At 42.4% G+C, this 19,223-nt stretch overlaps 1 protein-coding gene across 1 annotated transcript in view; it reads right to left on the bottom strand.

The window, feature by feature from the left end:
* The window catches only part of PLEKHA8 (pleckstrin homology domain containing A8), a 69,385-nt gene that overhangs the window by 31,377 nt on the left and 18,785 nt on the right, over positions 1 to 19,223 (bottom strand). Inside the window, exons 2-7 of the mRNA XM_005679257.3 lie at positions 13,794 to 13,910; positions 12,549 to 12,704; positions 9,480 to 9,604; positions 4,257 to 4,415; positions 3,179 to 3,219; positions 1,207 to 1,364 (exon numbers count right to left, since the gene is read on the bottom strand). Coding sequence (XP_005679314.1) covers positions 1,207 to 1,364; positions 3,179 to 3,219; positions 4,257 to 4,415; positions 9,480 to 9,604; positions 12,549 to 12,704; positions 13,794 to 13,910 — 756 coding nt within the window. The remainder of the gene's footprint in view (positions 1 to 1,206; positions 1,365 to 3,178; positions 3,220 to 4,256; positions 4,416 to 9,479; positions 9,605 to 12,548; positions 12,705 to 13,793; positions 13,911 to 19,223) is intronic.

Raw genomic sequence — 19,223 nt, 5'->3', positions numbered from 1 at the left:
TCATGTCCAACTCTTTGCGATACTATAGACTGTAGCCCCCCAGGCTCCTTTGTCTATGGGATTCTCCAGGCAAGAAAACTGGAGAGGGTTGCCATGTCCTCCTGCAGGGGATCTTCCTGACCCAGGAATCAAGCCCGTGCCTCTTACGTCTCCTGCACTGGCAGATGGGTTCTTTCCCACCAGTGTCACCTGGGAAGCTTTCAAGAACCTAACCATGTTTCCCCTAGGAGCAACGGTTTAATATTTGCTAGTTCAGGGTCTGCAGTAATGGTACAGAACACAACTACCACGAATGATGAGAAGTGACTGTAACGTCATAAAGGTCATCCCTGTCCACAGATACCTGTCCTCAGATCGACTATTCCCTGAGGACAGATTCCTAGAAGAAAATTACTGGGTCAGATAAACAAGAGTACTGTCTTAACTGAAATTCTCCTGTCTTTATTATTTACTCAAGGGATAAGACTTCGGTGATGTATGGATTGCTGGGTGCAGATTAACAGCTATAAAGATGCATCTTTTCTTCCCCCTACTCACCAGAGTAGATAAGGAGAAAACTTTCTAAAAAATTGTATTTGCAAACTATTTAATACTTACTATGATACAATTAAAAGCTCTAAGACGGCTGTCATGGACTGATCTGAAGTTGGTTTTAGTGATTAGAGACAATGAAATTAGTAAATCCAAAAGGGCAGCATTTTCAACTACAGGTTATTACTTAAATTTGAAATTTGGTTTGATGAACACAGAAAAGGCCAGGTGAAAATCTGATGGTGGCTGGTGAATTCTGTCATCCTCAGGCCTCATCAGAAATCCGGAGCATGGAAAATTGAATTGCCATAATGTTGCAGACCCTTAAGTTTCACATCATAGTCTATGTTCAAAGGACTGAAATTCTGAGAAGGCTCTAACACTCACACTCTGTAAAAAAAGTCAGACAGCTACAGCTCACTGAAGCCCATGAACATCACAGCTAAGAACAATGAGTGGGAAAATCCCTCTTCGTTCTGCTTTTTCAAGATGAGGGTCAGACAGGATGGCAGAATGTGTCATGTGACCTGTGTTATCTAACCAACATCTGCCTCAGGAGCTACCTGGCACACTGTCTTGAGGTCAATCCCTATCAAGGATCACATCATGGATAATGAATCAAACCCCCATGATCCTTTTAGTCAATAGTTTCCTTCACATCTTTTTTGTTTTTACCTGTTGTATTATCATCTGTATTTTCTTCACTTGATACGCTGCAATCTGTCTCTGCAGGTTTCAAACATAAGGAGCTCTTGTTTCTCACTAGGATTTCTTCATCATCATTTATTTCCATATTTAAAGATCCATTTTCACAACTGTTTAACTCCATTTGCCTAAAATTTTTTAAAAGGAAAAAAGTCCAATTACTTGGTCATAAATAGACTGCACAGATGATCTTATTCTGAGGCTTGGAAGAAAGGGTTCACAATTACCAACTTCTTTTAACACTGATTAAAAAATAGAACTGTTAAATCAAGCCAAATCTCTCACCCCACCCACCCTCCTGCTTCCAAGACAGGTATCTTCCTGAGTTTGGGAGCAGGCCTGAATCCAGGCTGGAGTTCAGAAACCAGGAATGGCTCTTTATGCACCCTAAGCTTACTCAAACTTCCTGCTCCCCACCAGCAACAGGAAATATTCACTGACAGCTCTTTGGTTTTCAAACAGCTTTTCTATAGGTGCCACATTCAACACTTTTCTCACTCTCCTCCACTTCTCCCTGGGAGGTGTTCCTATTCTCAGGTCTCAAATCACTGACTACTCCCATTTGTTTGCCTAGCAATTAACTGACTAGAAGCCACAAGCTGTGGTCCAGGAAGACAGGGAAAACTTGGGAAGACAACACATCCTGAGACTCTGCTGCTCTTCACGGTAACACAAAAGGCTATTCAACATGCAAGCGAAATAGCTGATTCTGTCTAAGGGACAATCATAACACCTTATAAATGACTAAACTCAGCCAAATTAGAACAGAGACACTTTCTTCTAGGGGGCTTCCCTGGCGGCTCAGATGGTAAAGAATTTGCCTGTAATGCAGGAAACCGGGGTTTGACTCCTGGGTTAGCAAGATCCCCTGGAGAAGGGAATGGCTATCCACTTCAGTATTCTTGCCAGTATTACTAATAAAATTAAAGGGGGAAAAAAAGAATAAAGGGAAAAGGTCCAAGCTATGTGGTGATTCCAGAAAAACCATTTGTTTTGTAAAAAAGACACTATATTTCAACTCAGTAATTAAAAATATGAGTATATATTGATGAAATACTTTCAAAAGAAAAAAAAATCTACAAAATGTTTCTTGTAGAGATATTTAGGTCAAGAAAAAATTGTTAACCAAACTGAGGAACAATCTTTGTACTAAAGAAGCAAACAGTATATAAAGAGATGAAATATTACATTATAACTTGAAAAGACAGATACACAGACTATGTCAAAATATGGAAATGCTTATATGAAATAATAACCAAGTAAAGACCTTATTTAATAACTGGAACACAACTGTGTAAATATGTATTTTTTTCCAATAATTCAGATTTTTATATTACATCCTTTTTCCAACCTGTGAAGCTATCTTTTTATTTTTAAACAAAATAGCACTGTTTTTTTCTGATAAGTGAAGTGAAGTCACGCAGTCATGTCCAACTCTTTACGACCCCATGGACCCCACCAGACTCCTCAGTCCATGGGATTTTCCAGGCATGAATACTGTAGTGGGCTGCCATTTCCTTCTCCAGGGGATCTTCCTGACCCAGGGATTGAACCTGGGTCTCCCACATTGTAGGCAGACGCTTTACTGTCTGAGCCACCAGGGAAGCACACTTAAATCAATGCTCAGCTCCTCCACAAGAGAGGAGGTTCCAACACTGAGGCACCAAAGAGATGAAAAGTTACTAGACAAGATGCACGAGATCCATATCCTGGGGAAATGCAAACCTCTTCACTAGTAGTCAGTGTTGAATGAAGTTTGCATTGCTTCAGGCTCACCCAAAAGAGGAAAATCAGAGACACTGTTTCCCTTGGTATCATCTCAACCCACGAGAAAAACCACCACATGATAAAAGTATTATTTTAAAAAAAAAAAAAAAAACAAGGAATACCGATATCCTTATTTTTATATTTTTAGAATAAAAAACAGAAACTGTTACTGTACCTTTCCAATGAATTATGAATCGGTACAATAGGATGTTTCATCTTTAAAAGAAGCAAAGAAAAGAAAGTTCACATGTTAAAATTCCCAATAGAATATATTTAGAGTTTTATCCCATATGAGAGTGGTAAATATGATCATAACACACCACCTTACTCAAGAGGAATCATTTTAGGTCCTGCCAAAAGAAAGGAGTCACTGAACCCAACCAGTCTTTCATAGTTATTCAAATGAGGGTACTCAAATTTCCAAGAAAAAGAAAAATGGTCTCTTGAAGGACCTAAATACCATATTCAAATGCTTGGCTTTCTTGTAATTACAATTACACTCATTACAATATTGTTAAACACCAAACTATGATACAGCATTTTACCAAACACTGGAAATATAAAGGTTCACAGTATAGAGTTCTTGCCCTCAAGGTAATTTCAATACAGACTGAGGCTAAAACAGGGGTATGTGTAGAGGAAGAACTCTTAGCCCAACTAAGGGATTCAGGGAAAGAGATTAAATTTTGAAAGATGAGTAAAAGCTAACCAGGGAAAGACATGTGAGAAGGGCATTCTTGGTACTGAGAAATGGCCCAAAGAAGTGCGGGAGCTATAAGCAGTTAACAGGTTTAAACCCGGTTATGACAGAAGAAAAAAAGGTTGGTGATGTGGGAAGCAGCTACAACATTCTGACTTTAACCTGTAGGTAACGAGGGAATCACCAAAAGTTTTAGGTGGTCCAATTTACACGGCATGAATAGAAATACTGTAGACTGCCTGGAAGAGCAGGCAGAAGGCAGTTAGTTACAAGGTTACTACCAGTCTCTACAAGATTCACTGGACAAGCAGGCTGGAGAAAAGAGGCCAGCTGTATCAGAGAGAGAGAGAGACATGTCTAGGTGGTAAAACTGCCAACAGGACCTGAGGGGATATGAGGGACTGAGGGCAGATACAAAAGTGCACAGAAAGCAAAGTCCGCTGCAGTTGCCAAAGGGAATTCATCAGTTGCCTTCCTTATATAGCAGCTCAGTCTACCAATTTCTTAACTTTCCATTATGCCCTGCTGCAGCCAAGCTGAGCTGGTCTGTTACCTTGTTGGACTTGAGCATGGCCAGCTGAGGTGACCCTGGAGGCGTGCGGTAGAGCAGCTCAGAAGTGAAGGCTGCGTTTGCAATCTGCATGCATTCTTCCAAAGTCTTGAGAAAAGTGTTACAGGTTGATTTCAGCAGAGTTCCCACATCAATTCCCTCCTATGAAACAACCAGAGTGGAAGATGCCTTTACTTTGCCAAAAAGGAAAGAGCTCAATCGTGGAATAGTCTTAGAGGTTTTATCCACAAAACGACAATAATAACAATCCCATCTATTTTGCTGGACAAATATGTGTACCAGTTATAAAAGAAAAGGACTAAACAAGTCTAATTTATCTATTACCAATACACAAGCCTTACCCTTAGCCTGCCCTTCATGCTCACCCACCACTCCAGCTGAAGGCAACAACTTCTCTATGACAGCAATATGTCCGGCACTGAGCCCACATGAGTTTCTAGTCTATAAGGGATGGCAGACACCAAACAGAGTCACATGGATTAATGACCAGTGGGATCAATGGAGAAACATTTTCTGCGTAAAAAACGAGCTTCCAGAACAGAAGCATTAGAAACCAAATATCACACTGTTTGCTTTCAGAATGGGCTTTCTGGCTTTCAGTACAGATAAGTCTAATAGGTTTTTGCAACTGGAATTCTTTAGAGCATCAAATCCTTTTTTTTCTCCAAATCATTTCACTTTCTCAGGGTGATCCTGGATATTGATACTAATAAGTTGTTCAGAAAACAGGCCACCCCTAGATTAGAGAATATGGAAACCACATCTTAGTGGTGTTAAAGCTACCAGATTTGGCCCAAGATGGAGTCACTCATGCTAAGCCTCACATCAGCAAACCAGAAATGTAGCCACATTTCTACGCTGGGCCTCCCAGAAAAGGCAGGTCTAGGTCAACCAATCAGTGCCTGCCTGCTCAGTGCAAGTTACTGACCTGGCTCCAAGACTTTCCTTTGCTCCATATAAGAAAAGTAACCTTGCTTTAACCATTTAGGAAATAGCCACTATAAATTCCTTGTTCCTGCTCACTTTGGTCCACAGAAATCTCTAGCCTGATACAGCTCTTCACAGCTCCTTTCTAGCTGCTGGATGGACTGGATGCTGCTCAATTCATGAACTGCTGAATAAAGCCAGTAAGATCTTTAAATTTTACTCAGTTGAATTTTGTTCTTTAACCATGGCCCCTATATTTTTTTAATTTATTATTTCTAACAAGTGAGATGTTAATGGTTATGAACCACTATGATTCAGATACCAATTACAACATGTGATTTTTTTCCCACACCACCAAGAAATTCTTGGACACCAGCCAGGTGTCCTCCAGTTCCACACAATTTACCTGGAACAGTGTCAGGTCTCACAGGTTACATGCTCAGTCCTACAAGATTGCTTCCTACCCCCACTTCAGACACCAATGGCAAGTTCAGGGTGTCACTTGTGCTACTGACTGACCTACTATAGACTGAAGATTCCAACAACCCCCTCCTTGTGTTTAACTACTTTACCAGAGCAGCTCACAGAACTAAGAAAAATATTTTACTTACTAGATCACTGGGTTATTATACAAGGGTATAACTCAGGAACAGCAAGATGGAAGAGATGCACAAGACAAGGCATGTGGGAACAGGCTTGGAGCTTCCATGCTCCCTTGAGTGTGCCACTCTCCCCAGTCAACACTATTTACCAACTCAAGAGCTTTCTAAACCCCATGCTTTGAAGTTTCATTAAATGGGCACGACTGATTAAATCATTGGCCAAGGGTGACAGGTCAATCTTCAGTCCCTCTCCCCTCCCAGGAGGTGAGAGGGTAGGAAAGAAAGTTGCAACCCTACTCGGTAGGGTCTACCGTCAACAAGAACCTCCATCTTTAGGCACTGTTCAATAGTTGCCTTATTAACATAACAAAAGACATCTTGATCACTTGCAGCACAGGAAATTCCAGTGGTTACTTTAAGAAGTCTGTGCCAAAAACCAAAGACCAAACATACATTTCTTATTATAAACCACAATAGGGCTTCCCTGTTGACTCAGTAGCAGAGAATCCACCTGCCAATGCAGGAGACCCAGGAAAGACAAATATGTCTTCAAGAAAATTGGAGATATCAAGGGAACATTTCATGCAAGGATGGACACAATAAAGGACAGAAACAGTAAGGACCTAACAGAAGCAGAAGAGATTAAGAAGAGGTGGCAAGAATACACAGATGAACTGTACAAAAAAGATCTTAATAACTTGGATAACCACGAAGGTACGGTCACTCACCTAGAGCCAGACATCCTAAAGTGTGGGGTCAAGTGGGCCTTGAGAAGCATTACTATGAACAAAGCTAGTGGAGGTGATGGAATTTCAGCTGAGCTATTTTAATTCCTAAAAGATGATGCTGTGAAAGTGCTGCTACACTCAATATATCAGCAAATTTGGAAGATTCAGCAGTGGCTATGTGCTATGCTTAGTTGCTCAGTCATGTCTAACTCTTTGCCACTCCATGGACTGTAGCTCACTAGGCTCTGCTGTTCACGGGGATTCTCCAGACAAGAAAACTGGAGTGGGTTGCCATGCCCTCCTCCAGGGGATCTTCCCAACCCAGGGACCAAACCCAGGTCTCCTGCATTGCAGGTGGATTCATCAACTGAGCCACAAGTCAGTTTTCATTCCAATCCCAAAGAAAAGCAATGCCAAAGAATGTTCAAACTACCATACAGTTGTGCCCATTTCACATACTTAGTAAGGTTAATTTAAAAATCCTTCAAGAGAGGCTTCAGCAGTACAAGAACCGAGCACTTCCAGATGTACAAGCTGGGTTCAGAAATGGCAGAGGAACCAGAGATCAAATTGCTAACATTCAATGGATCACAGAGAAAAGCAAAGGAATTCCAGAAAAACACCTACTTCTGCTTCACTATACTAAAGCCTTTGACTATGTACAACAAACTGAAAAATTTTTAAAGAGATGGGACTACCAAACCACCTTACCTGTCCCAAGAAACCTGTGTGCAGGTCAAGAAACAACAGTTAGAACTGGTTCCAAATTGGGAAAGGATTAAGACAAAGACTGTATATTGTCATCCTGCTTATTTAACTTCTACACAGAGTACATCATGTGAAATGCCAAGATGGAAGAATCCAAGCTGGAATCAAGACTGCCAGCTCAAATATCAACAACCTCAGATATGCAGATGATACCACTCTAACAGCAGAAAGTGAAGAGAAACTAAAGAGCCTCTTGATGAGGGTGAAAGAGAAGAGTGAAAAAGCTTGCTTAAGATTCAACATTCATAAATGAACATCATGGCATCCAGTCCTATCATATCATGACAAATAGAAGGGGAAAAGTGGAAGTAATAACAAACTGTCTTTTTTGGGTTCCAAAATCAATGTGATGGTGACTGCAGCCATGAAAGACACTTGATCTTTGGAAGGAAAGCTATGACAAACCTAGACAGTGTATATAACAAAGCAGAGACGTCACTTTGCCAACAAAGGTCCATATAGTCAAAGGTATGGTTTTTTCAGTAGTCATGTACAGATGTGAAAGTTGAACCATAAACAAAGCTGAAGGCATCAGAATTGATGCCTTCAAATTGTGGTGCTGGAGAAGACTCTTGAGAGCCCCTTGGACTGCAAGGAGGATATCAAACCAGTTAATCTCAAAGGAAATCAACTCTAAATATTCATTGGAAGGGCTGATGCTGAAGCTCAAATACTTTGGCCACCTGATGTAAGAGAGCTGACTCACCGGAAAAGACCCTTATGATGGGAAAGATTAAAGGTAAAAGGAAAATGAAGTGGCAGAGGATGAGACGGTGAGATAGTGTCACCAACTCAATGGACATGAATTTGAGCAAACTCCAGGAGATACTGAAGGACTGAGGAGCTTGGCAGGCTGCAGACCATGGGATCTCAAAGAGTCAGATATGACTTAGTAACTGAACAACAACAATAAATCACAATACCATAGCCACAGTTTCATTAGCAAGTTTCTGAGGCACTTACTATAAACACTTACTACTAATACAAACACTTTTGAATTAAACACTTACTATAAACACTTCTGAATTAAAAGTTGCTGCATTCACTTTCTCCTTTCCCTCTAGACCAGGGCTTCTCTTCCTTGGCTCCACTGGCATTTGGGGCTAGCTAATTATTGGAGGAGGAGATGGAGGGGGAATGGCTCTCCTGTCCCTTCAAGATATCAAGCAGCATCTGGCCATCTGACCTCTCTCCCTTAGAGGCCAACAGCACTCCGTCAGTAGTGATAACCGAAACTGTCTTAGACATGGCCCGATGCCTCCTGAGGGGCAAACTTCTCTGGCTGGAGAATCACTGCTCTAGGTTCTAACATCCCAAAAGCAGGACTGAAATGTTTTGGTGGCCCTCCTGCTGCCCTCCCGCAGCACAGTGTCTTGTGCGTAACATGCTGAATTAGTAAGAGACCTCCCCTCACCCCAAAGAATGAATGAAAGTGAGCTAAAACACTTTTATTAGAAAAACTTAGAGCACTATACTATTAGTAGCATAGTGCTATATTACCTAAGTAATTTAAAACTATTAATTATAATCTGAAGATTCTTCATTTTTGTAGGCACCGTTTCTCAGATAGCTTCTTTGAGAGCAGAGCAGAGACCTCTCCCTGGTGAATGTGAACCATTCAATACATAGATTAACATCAGATACATCTTTTAATATATGTTTTAGAATGAGAAAATAATAATTTCATTAATAAGTGATGACGCTTTCAATCCTTGCTGACGATGGAGAGAAATAAAGCTGTATCTCTCTCTTTGAAAGTGCTAGTCTACACTAAAGCAGAACGTCTACTCTGGCGGAACAAACCCTGTTACAGTCTCAAAAGAGGTAACAGATACGCATACCTGACATGCAAGATGCTGTCACCTTAGGAGCCACACCAGTAGCACAGAAACGGCGCTGTCAGACAGTTAAGGCTGTTATTTTTAAAAGTTATGCAAACTGAGAAGACACTTATTCGAGTACATTAGTAAAAGTTCCAAATATTATCAATTAATCCTGAATTTTCTTCCCAGGAAGGAACACTATATGGTTCCATATGCTGAAATGCATACATTTCTTGTTTAAGTCTATCACTTTTTTTCTGTGAAAAACAGCACATTCCAAGGTATGGATTATGTAAGAATGTGCATCACCAGTAAGCAACACCTGGTGCTACTTTTTAAAGACAAATGGTGTTTTACCTCAGAACTGGACACACCAGTTGCGGTCACTTCTTTCGTTTTATCTACTTGCTGAACAAGAAGATCACAGTAGAGTCTTAATTCTGACATTTTGGTTTTCAAGTTTTCAGTGTTTTCAGCAAACTCTAAATAACAAAATGATGAAAATGTAATTATCAGAATAAATAACTGATATACTAGTTAGCATACTATACAGATAAAGTATAATCTATGTTCAAAGTCAGATGTTTATATTATGGGCTACAAATACTATATAACTGAAGTTATGGGAGCAAGAAAAACAGAAAAAAGGAGATTCCTAGCCTTCTGAAGTAATCTACATTATTTCTTGACTCAGCTCAGTTCAGTTCAGTCGCTCAGTCATGTCCGACTCTTTGCGACCTCATGAATCGCAGCACACCAGGCCTCCCTGTCCATCACCAACTCCCAGAGTTCACTCAGATTCACGTCCATCGAGTCCATGATACCATCCAGCCATCTCATCCTTGGTCGTCCCCTTCTCCTCCTGCCCCCAATCCCTCCCAGCATCAGAGTCTTTTCCAATGAGTCAACTCTTCACATGAGGTGGCCAATGTACTGGAGCTTCAGCTTTAGCATCATTCCTTCCAAAGAAATCCCAGGGTTGATCTCCTTCAGAATGGACTGGTTGGATCTCCTTGCAGTCTCAAGAGTCTTCTCCAACACCACAGTTCAAAACCATCAATGCTTCGGCGCTCAGCCTTCTTCACAGTCCAACTCTCACATCCATACATGACCACAGGAAAAACCATGGCCTTGACTAGATGGACCTTAGTCGGCAAAGTAATGTCTCTGCTTTTGAATATGCTCTCTAGGTTGGTCATAACTTTTCTTCCAAGGAGTAAGCGTCTTTTAATTTCATGGCTGCAGTCACCATCTGCAGTGATTTTGGAGCCCAAAAAAATAAAGTCTGACACTGTTTCCACTGTTTCCCCATCTATTTCCCATGAAGTGATGGGACCAGATGCCATGATCTTCGTTTTCTGAATGTTGAGCTTTAAGCTAACTTTTTCACTCTCCACTCTCACTTTCATCAAGAGGCTTTTTAGCTCCTCATCACTTTCTGCCATAAGGGGGGTGTTATCTGCATATCTGAGGTTATTGATATTTCTCCCAGCAATCTTGATTCCAGCTTGTGCTTCTTCCAGTCCAGCGTTTCTCATGATGTACTCTGCATATAAGTTAAATAAGCACGGTGACAATATACAGCGTTGACGTACTCCTTATCCTATTTGGAACCAGTCTGTTGTTCCATGTCCAGTTCTAACTGTTGCTTCCTGACCTGCATACAGATTTCTCAAGAGGCAGGTCAGGTGGTCTGGTATTCCCATCTCTTTCAGAATTTTCCACAGTTTATTGTGATCCACACAGTCAAAGGCTTTGGCATAGTCAATAAAGCAGAAATAGATGTTTTTCTGGAACTCTCTTGCTTTTTCCATGATCCAGAGGATGTTGGCAATTTGATCTCTGGTTTCTCTGCCTTTTCTAAAACCAGCCTAAACATCAGGGAGTTCACGGTTGACGTATTGCTGAAGCCTGGCTTGGGGAATTTTGAGCATTACTTTACTAGCGTGTGAGATGAGTGCAATTGTGCGGTAGTTTGAGCATCCTTTGGCATTGCCTTTCTTCGGAATTGGAATGAAAACTGCCCTTTTCCAGTCCTGTGGCCACTGCTGAGTTTTCCAAATTTGTTGGCATATTGAGTGCAGCACTTTCACAGCATCATCTTAATAATCACCAGTACAGGAAGGAGACATATACCTCTGATTCAATTGTGTCAGAACTGGGAACAGAGTCAAAGGTTCAGAGTTTTGAGCTCAGTTCTGCCAGTTTTTCTATCTGTAAAATGGGGTCACAGCTATCTATCTGCTGGTGCACAAAACTGGGAAGCAGTGGTCTGTAACATGCAATTACCACTAAGGTAGCTCATGAATCAGAGGACTGGTCCAGCACGCTGCCTGGAAAGGCAAATGGCACTCTCTGCACGCCTGCTGCTTCTTCACTAGTTCGGCACTCCACTCACCCTGGCACTAAGGGCTCGGTTACAGCCATTACTGCCTCTGTTTTCTTCTCTGTGAAAAAGCTGGCACATTCTACCTGCTATGAGTCAGAGCTCACAGAGTCAAGATTTTGCTTTTGACTTAGCATTAAAAGGGCTTCCCTTGTAGCTCAGCTGGTAAAGAATCGGCCTGCAATGCAGGAGACTCCAGTTCGATTCCTGGGTCTGGAAGATCTGCTAGAGAAGGGATAGGCTACCCACTCCAGTATTTCAGCGTTAAAAACCAACCAGGAGGCCATTTTACTGTGTCTACCTGAAAAGTGAAGCACATCTGTCGTTATGCGTCACGAGAAACATCCTTGAAACACTTTTCCCAGAGGCCCCTCTCTCTCCTACCAATGTTTCCAGGTATACACTCAGGGATACAGGGTCGGAAGGCAGAGCTCAGGCAGTAAGCTCTGGCCCTCGTGACCCAGGACAGATAGAAAGTTATGCCATGGTTCTCAGGAGACCTAATGATGTTGAGTTAATGAGCATTAAGCAGGAATCTGACAATTAAGCAGCCATCCACCCCAGGACAAAGGAGGGGAAAGTAGGGTGTTAGTGCAACAAACACTCAGATCCAAGGCTTCTCTGGCTCAGCTACCCTTTACCAAAAGTCAACTATGTGCCAGACAACGTACTAGGCAGTTTTATATCATCACTGATCCTCATGGTAATTCTTGTAAGGTAGGTAATTAACTCTTTCTAAAACATAAGGAAACTGACGATGAGAGAGGTCCTATGCCAAGGTCACAAAGCCAGTACCCTCCAAAGCCATGATTTGAACCCAGTTGTGTCTGGCTCCAAAACCTGCCCTCTTTCTACTATGACATGCTAAGAGAGAAGAGTCAGGTACAGGTTGTTTAAGTTCCACTGAGATGTACAGCACTTGCATGACATAAAAAGATGGCTGTGGCTAGGTGGTCAGAAGTAAGCTAACAAATATGGGAAGCCAGAGATGCCACCAGGTGATTTCCAGGTTCCCAGGCCAGAGGACAACCAATACTTGCCTTTTTCCTTCTGGGTCCTACTGTCTGTCAGGCAAGCCTTGGCTGACCCCAAGGCTACCAGCCACCGCTGTCTCTCAGCCACACTTCTGGCCTTCAGGTAGAAATACTGCTCCCCAGGGATGATCAGGTCCATGCGTGTGTTATCTACAGAATGAACTGGGAGCAAGGCAGAGGGAGGTCAGAAACCCAGAAGAGCCCTGTCTGGGTAGCCTCCACTCTACCCAAACTCCTGAGCTTTACTGGGGCCAGTCACTGAGGACTTCTTCCAAAAGAGGATGCCAGCCCTCACAACTTCTCCTGGTTTATTTATCTCTTCCTAGAGGTCTCTGCTGATGAAGAAGGAAAACTTTGCAATTGGCTCCAAGGTCTCACCAAGACTTTGGCCTAAAAAAGAAGCACTTAAATTTCCTCAGTATCTTTTCGAAACACAGAGAGGGAAAAATCTCTCTTTTGGCCTGTGTGTGTGTAAAGCATGCTGCTCTGCAGCCAAAAAGCCTTGATGCAAACAAGTAAGGATGTGCTCTTTATCTCCTTGGGTTACTGGAAAGCAACTGAACAGAGTATTTTTACTCTTCTACCTTCCTTTACGTGTCATATTAAAAATGTGACAACTGGAAAGCAATCAAAAACACAGTACTTTTCCTTTTCTACCTTTCTTCACTCATTATGTAAAAAATGTGACAATTCCCTTAGAGCCTTTAGGAGAAGAAACAAGCAAGCCACACTCTCCTTCACCCTCCAAGTCGTGTGCCCCTAATTCCGTTCTAATCAGTTTCTGAGCCATACCCTCCCAGCACATCCTAAGATTCCTAAAACCAAGAAGTAAAGGCTGTTGGTAGGTCTGTTAGGTGTTTGCTTGTTTAGTTTTGAGTATGGTCGTGGTGGTGGGAAGGTAGGTGTGTGTCCTGATTCAAATACAGAAGTGTTTGATGTTACAGTAAAAACACAAGGTTAGAAAACTGCCTCCAGTGCCAGGTGAGCAGGAGACTATGAAACGGTACTAGATGTGTGACTAATAAACTGCTCTCACTTATTTTCACTACCTCTTAACAAATCTTCCTGTAAAAACTGCCTGCAGTTTGAGGTCTTCCTTGCAAGGTTTTTTTTGAGGAGGGAAACATAACATATCTTTGTCTATACTTTGGAAGCAGCACAGAAAGGCCTAAGAAACCAATGCCTTTTTTTTTTTTTTTTAATCTTGGGGGAGAAACAAAAATAAACCCTGCAAATCTCTTGGCTTCTCACCTTGAATTTCACAGACTGCCATCTGGATGCTCCCTTTGCAACCTTTCCAGGCATCTTCAGGAGAATCATAGTAAGATAATATCCCTCCACAGAGAAGGAACCACCGAGGCTGCCACCCTGCAAACAGAAGCAAGAGCATGGTCTCAATTACTGCTTCCCAGGACACAGAATAGGACCTAACAAAGGATGCTGGATTCCAGCTCCAAGGAACTTACCTTCTGGGGGAAAATTCTATGGGAAAAAAGAAGCTAGAAGAGATCTGTATATCTGATCTCATTTTTGCATAGAAGTCTAGAAGGAGCAGCAATAAATATAGTGATGATTCTCTAAGTAATGGGACTACTGATGATTTTTATTCCTTTCCCCCCCTAATACAGTACTAGTAATCTTTGGTTTTTAATTTTTCTAATATTAAAGATAGTTGTTTTCCAAACATTATTGTTAACACACTTGCTCTCTTCCCCTCTGGTTAAGAAAAATTATTCTGAACCTAAAAATGAGACAAAGGATTATACTGACCTTTCAACATTACACAAAGTGCTGTCTAACAGGCCTGCCTAGGGTCATATGATTTCTAGGAAAAGACAACTTTAATTTACTATTTGGTACTGATCCACTGAAATGGAATAATCTTAAAACATTCATGAGCTTAACTGTTTTTACTTCAGAGAATTTCAGAGGACAAATCATATTCAGTGGGAACTCACATCTTATCTAGCCCTCTTACACAACCTATATTCTAGTCACACTAAACTCACTTGTATTCTTGCTTCAGAGCTTTCGCTCAAATTGGACTTCTTCCTAAAATGTCATCCCTGACTATCTCTTGCGTAAGCCTTGTCAGTCTCCTCTGTCAGATTTTTTTTTTTCTCTCTCTCTGAAATGCCACAGCCCTTTAAGGATACATTTCTCTCACTGGACTCTTCTATGGCTGAGACAGTCAGAGAGAAGGTTGGTAGGGACTTTGGGCAGGGCCCCAAGGGCGGCTCAGGTACATACCTGATGGGCCGTTGGGGACAGATTCACACCAAGTAAATACGTAAGTCATCTACTGATGTCAAAATAGTAATGTCAGGGAACCACTGACAGGGAAGGACCTAGACCCTTTACTAGATGTCAGGAGTCCCAAGGCCTTAACTCAACACCCATACAAGTCAATTATTGGATGGAAAACCTCTTGGGATGAACTTGTAAATTCTGTTTCAGAAAGTGATGCTTCCTGGCCCTGGTTTCAAATTCTATGCAAACAAACCTGAAAGCTATTGTTCTTGACACAAACATTACAGTTTAAGAAATCAAACTGATCAATCAGCACTCCAGGAGTTGGATATTACTGGTGATACTGGAGCCCTCTGCAAGTCATTATTTACAGCTTATGCATCTCCCCTCACTGAAACAGAAGAATCAACTGCCAAGACTGAGAAATGAAAAGGGAGTTTGAAATCACCTAGTCCAACCAGCTCTTTCACAGAAAAGGAAAACAATCCCAGACAGATTAAGTGACCTACCTAAAGTCACAGAAGAAGTATACAACAGAGCTGGGAAGAAAACTGTCTTTCTAACACTGTCCCTCCTGGCATAACAACTCCCAAACCCTGACTCCCCATTGCCAGGTAGCTATCCTGGTATAGAACAGCAGCATCTTCGCACTTACAACTGAAGTTCCATGATTATGTTCGGTGTGAAACATTCTCCAAACCCACCATGACTCTCAAGTAGAGGGAATTCAACGTACCCTCAATGATCATATTTTATCAAATTTCGGACCTCACCTACATTAGTCTTCATTCTCCAGAGAAAGAGAACCAATAATATGTAGGCATATCTACACACAATTTATTATAAGGAATTTGCTCATGCATTATAGAGCCTGAGAAATTCCAACACCTGCAGTCAGCAAGCTAGAGAATCAGGAGAGCCAACTAGCAATTCCAGTCCAAAGTCAGGAGGCTTGAGACCCAAGAAGAGTCAAAGTTTCAGCGAGAGTGAAAAAACAGGAAAAGACCAAAGTTCCTGCTCAACAGTCAAGCAGGAAGAGCTATTACCCCTTACTCCTTTTTTGTTCTATTTATGTCTTTGGATGGGACCCATTCACGTTAGGAAAAGCAATCTACTTTACTATGTTTACCAATTCAAATGTTAATCCCATCCAGAAACACCCTCAGACACAACCAGAATGATGATTCGTCAAATGTCTGCGCACTCCATGGCCCAGGTGAGTTGACACAAAAAATTAACCATCAGATACCATCAATACGACTGAGCGACTGAACTGAACTGAACCATCAATTTTAAGATAAACTGAAGTATTTGCATATGATATGATTGACAAGGCTTAATTTCCAAAATATACAAATAGCTCATACAACTCAACAACAAAAACCAAACAACCCAATCAAAAAATGGGCAGAAGACCTAAAGAGGCATTTCTGCAAAGAAGACATATAGATGGCCAACAGGCACATGAGAAAATGCTCAACATCACTAACTATCAGAGAAATGCAAATCAAAACAGTAATGAGGTACCACCTCACACTGCTCAGAATCAGTTCAGTCACTCAGTAGAGTCCGACTCTTTGCAACCCCATGGACTGCAGCACGCCAGGATTCCCTGTCCATCACCAACTCCCGGAGCTTGCTCAAATTCATGTCTATCGAGTCAGTGATGCCATCCAACCATCTCATCCTCTGTCATCCCCTGCTCCTGCCCTCAATCTTTCCCAGCATCAGGGTCTTTTCCAGTGAGTCAGTTCTTCACATCAGGCAGCCAGAGTACTGGAGTTTCAGCTTCAGGATCAGTCCTTCCACTGAATATTCAGGACTGATTTCCTTTAGGATGGAATGGTTGGATCTCCTTGCAGTCCAAGGGACTCTCAAGAGTCTTCTTCAATACCACAGTTCAAAGGCATAATTCTTCAGCACTCAGCCTTCTTTATAGTCTAACTCTCACATTCATACATGACTACTGGAAAAACCATAGCTTTGACTACACGGACCTTTGTAGGCAAAGTAATGTCTCTGCTTTTTAATATGTTGTCTAGGTTGGTCACAGCTTTTCTTCCAAGGAGCAAGTGTCTTTTAATTTCATGGCTGCAGTCACCATCTGTGGTAATTTTGGAGCCCATTAAAATAAGATCTGTCACTGTTTCCATTGTTTCCCCATCTACTTGCCATTAAGTAATGGGACCAGATGCCATGATCTCAGTTTTCTGAATGTTGAGTTTTAAGCCAGCTTTTTCACTCTCCTCTTTAATGGCTATCATTAAAAAGTATACAAATAATAAACTGTAGACTGGAGAGGGTGTAGAGAAAAGGGAACTCTTGTTACACCAGGTTGGTGGGCATGTAAATTGGAACAGTCACTATGGAAAACAGTATGGAGGTTCCTTAAAAAATTAAAAATAAGAGTTACCATATGATCCAGTAAAACCACTCCTGGGCATATATCTGGAAGAAACTCTAATTTAAAACAATACACGCACTCCTATGTTCACAGCAGCACTACTCACAACAGCCAAGACATGGAAGCAACCTAAATGTCCATTGACAGATGAACGGATAAAGAAGATGTGGTATGCGTACACAGTGGCATACTACTCAGACATAAAAAAGGATGAAACAATGCCATTTGCAGCTACATGGTTGGACCTAGAGATTATCATACCAAGTGAAGTAAATCAGACAGAGAAAGACAAATACCATATGATATTACTTACACGTGAAATCTAAAATACGAAATGAATGAACTTACTTACAAAACAGAAACAGACTCACAGACTTAGGAAACAAACTTTTGGTACCAAAGGGGAAAGGGGGCGGGGAAGGGATCAATTAGGAGTTTGGGATTAGCGGATACAAACTGCTATATAGAAAACAGATAAATGGCAAGGTCCTACTGTTTCGTATAGAGAACTGTTTGCAATGTATTCTAACCACATATAATGGAAAATAATGTGAAAAAGTGTATATATATTATATATATATATAACTGACTCATTTTGCTGTATACTAGAATCTAACACCGTGTAAATCAACTATACTTCAACTAAAAAAAAAAAAACTTAGGAAGAAGAAGATGGCGAAGGAGTAGGTGGATGTGAAGTACATCTCTCTCCACAGATACATCAGGAAGACACCTTCAGAAAGCACATGCAGAACACCAGCTGAGAGCGGACAGGAGTACCTGACCAGCGGAAAAGAATACGCAGACCCACGCAAAACTCGGCAGGATGAAGGAACCAGGCGGAAAAACAGGAGAGTTAGCAGGACTGGACCTGCCTTCGGCGGGTGGGGGAACTGAAGCAGGGGGCAACTGTCTGAGTCAGAGGAGAAACATTAACGCTGGAACACTTGACCCGGGGCGGCCTAAATGGAATGCGAATCAGACAGTCTTGCCGCAGCCACACATTCCGCGGACAGGGAGGAGGGCGTACTGGGAGCTGGGGTTTGGGGACTGTGGAGCAACCCCAGGGCAGGGGCTGATGTTGACTGTGGAGAGACGGATCAAGGGGATGTGAAGGAGGAGGTTGTGGTGGGAAATGGCGGTGGAGGAAAGCCTGGCAGCCATGGAAGCAAGGCGATATTGCTGAGTCACGCATAGCGGGTGGAGCCATCACCATAGCCTCTCTCTCCCCACAGGTCAGCATCCGCAGCTGAACAATAGAGAGCCTGGCCCATCAAATGCCTGATGCACTGAACTACAGAGCAGAACGCCACCCAGCGTGCTCCTTTAAGTGCCTGACACGCCAATCTACAGACTAGGACCCCAGCCAAGGGGGCCCCTCTATGTGCCTGATGCACCGAACAGAGAAAGGAGCCCAGGCGAGGGAGTTCTCTAAGTGCCTGAATGGGAGGAGCTATGGGGAAAGACTAGCCAAAGATGCCTTCTTATCGCCAGCTACAAGAGGCTCAAAAAAAGACTCTGATAGGGCCGTAACTCCTGCGGCGGAGGCAGTCCCTGTCCCTGCACACTTGGTGCCGCCAGAGTCCCCGCAAGCCAAGCAGCTGCACCACCTGTGCGCTCAACTCTCACTAGGGCAGAGCTGCCACAGGCAAAAAAAAGTCTTGAGTCTATGCACGAAGGGTCGCTTTGGTCGTGTCCAACTCTTTGTGACCCTGTAGACTGTGGCCTGTCAGGGCAGGGGATTCTCCAGGCAAGAATACTGGAGCATATTGCCCAATACTGGTTGCGTACCCTTCTAGAGCACTATATTTCCTGCTGCCCTAGCCGCCAACTCCCCTGAGTACCTGCTGCCGCCAGAACCCCTGTGACCAAGCAGCTGCACCACCTCCACATCTGGTCCTCACAGGGGCAAACCCAAGTCTTTCAGGACAGCCTCAGGAGCAAACCCCAGTGGATGACCCACATGCAGAGGTGGAAATAAAACCACAATTGAAACCCAGGGGCAGTGTAGCTAAGGAAGAAGACCC

The sequence above is a fragment of the Capra hircus genome, chromosome 4, assembly GCF_001704415.2.
Source record: "Capra hircus breed San Clemente chromosome 4, ASM170441v1, whole genome shotgun sequence".
NCBI lineage: Eukaryota > Metazoa > Chordata > Mammalia > Artiodactyla > Bovidae > Capra > Capra hircus.
Note: the sequence above shows the minus strand (reverse complement) of the source record. Positions and strands in the feature narration are given on the sequence as shown.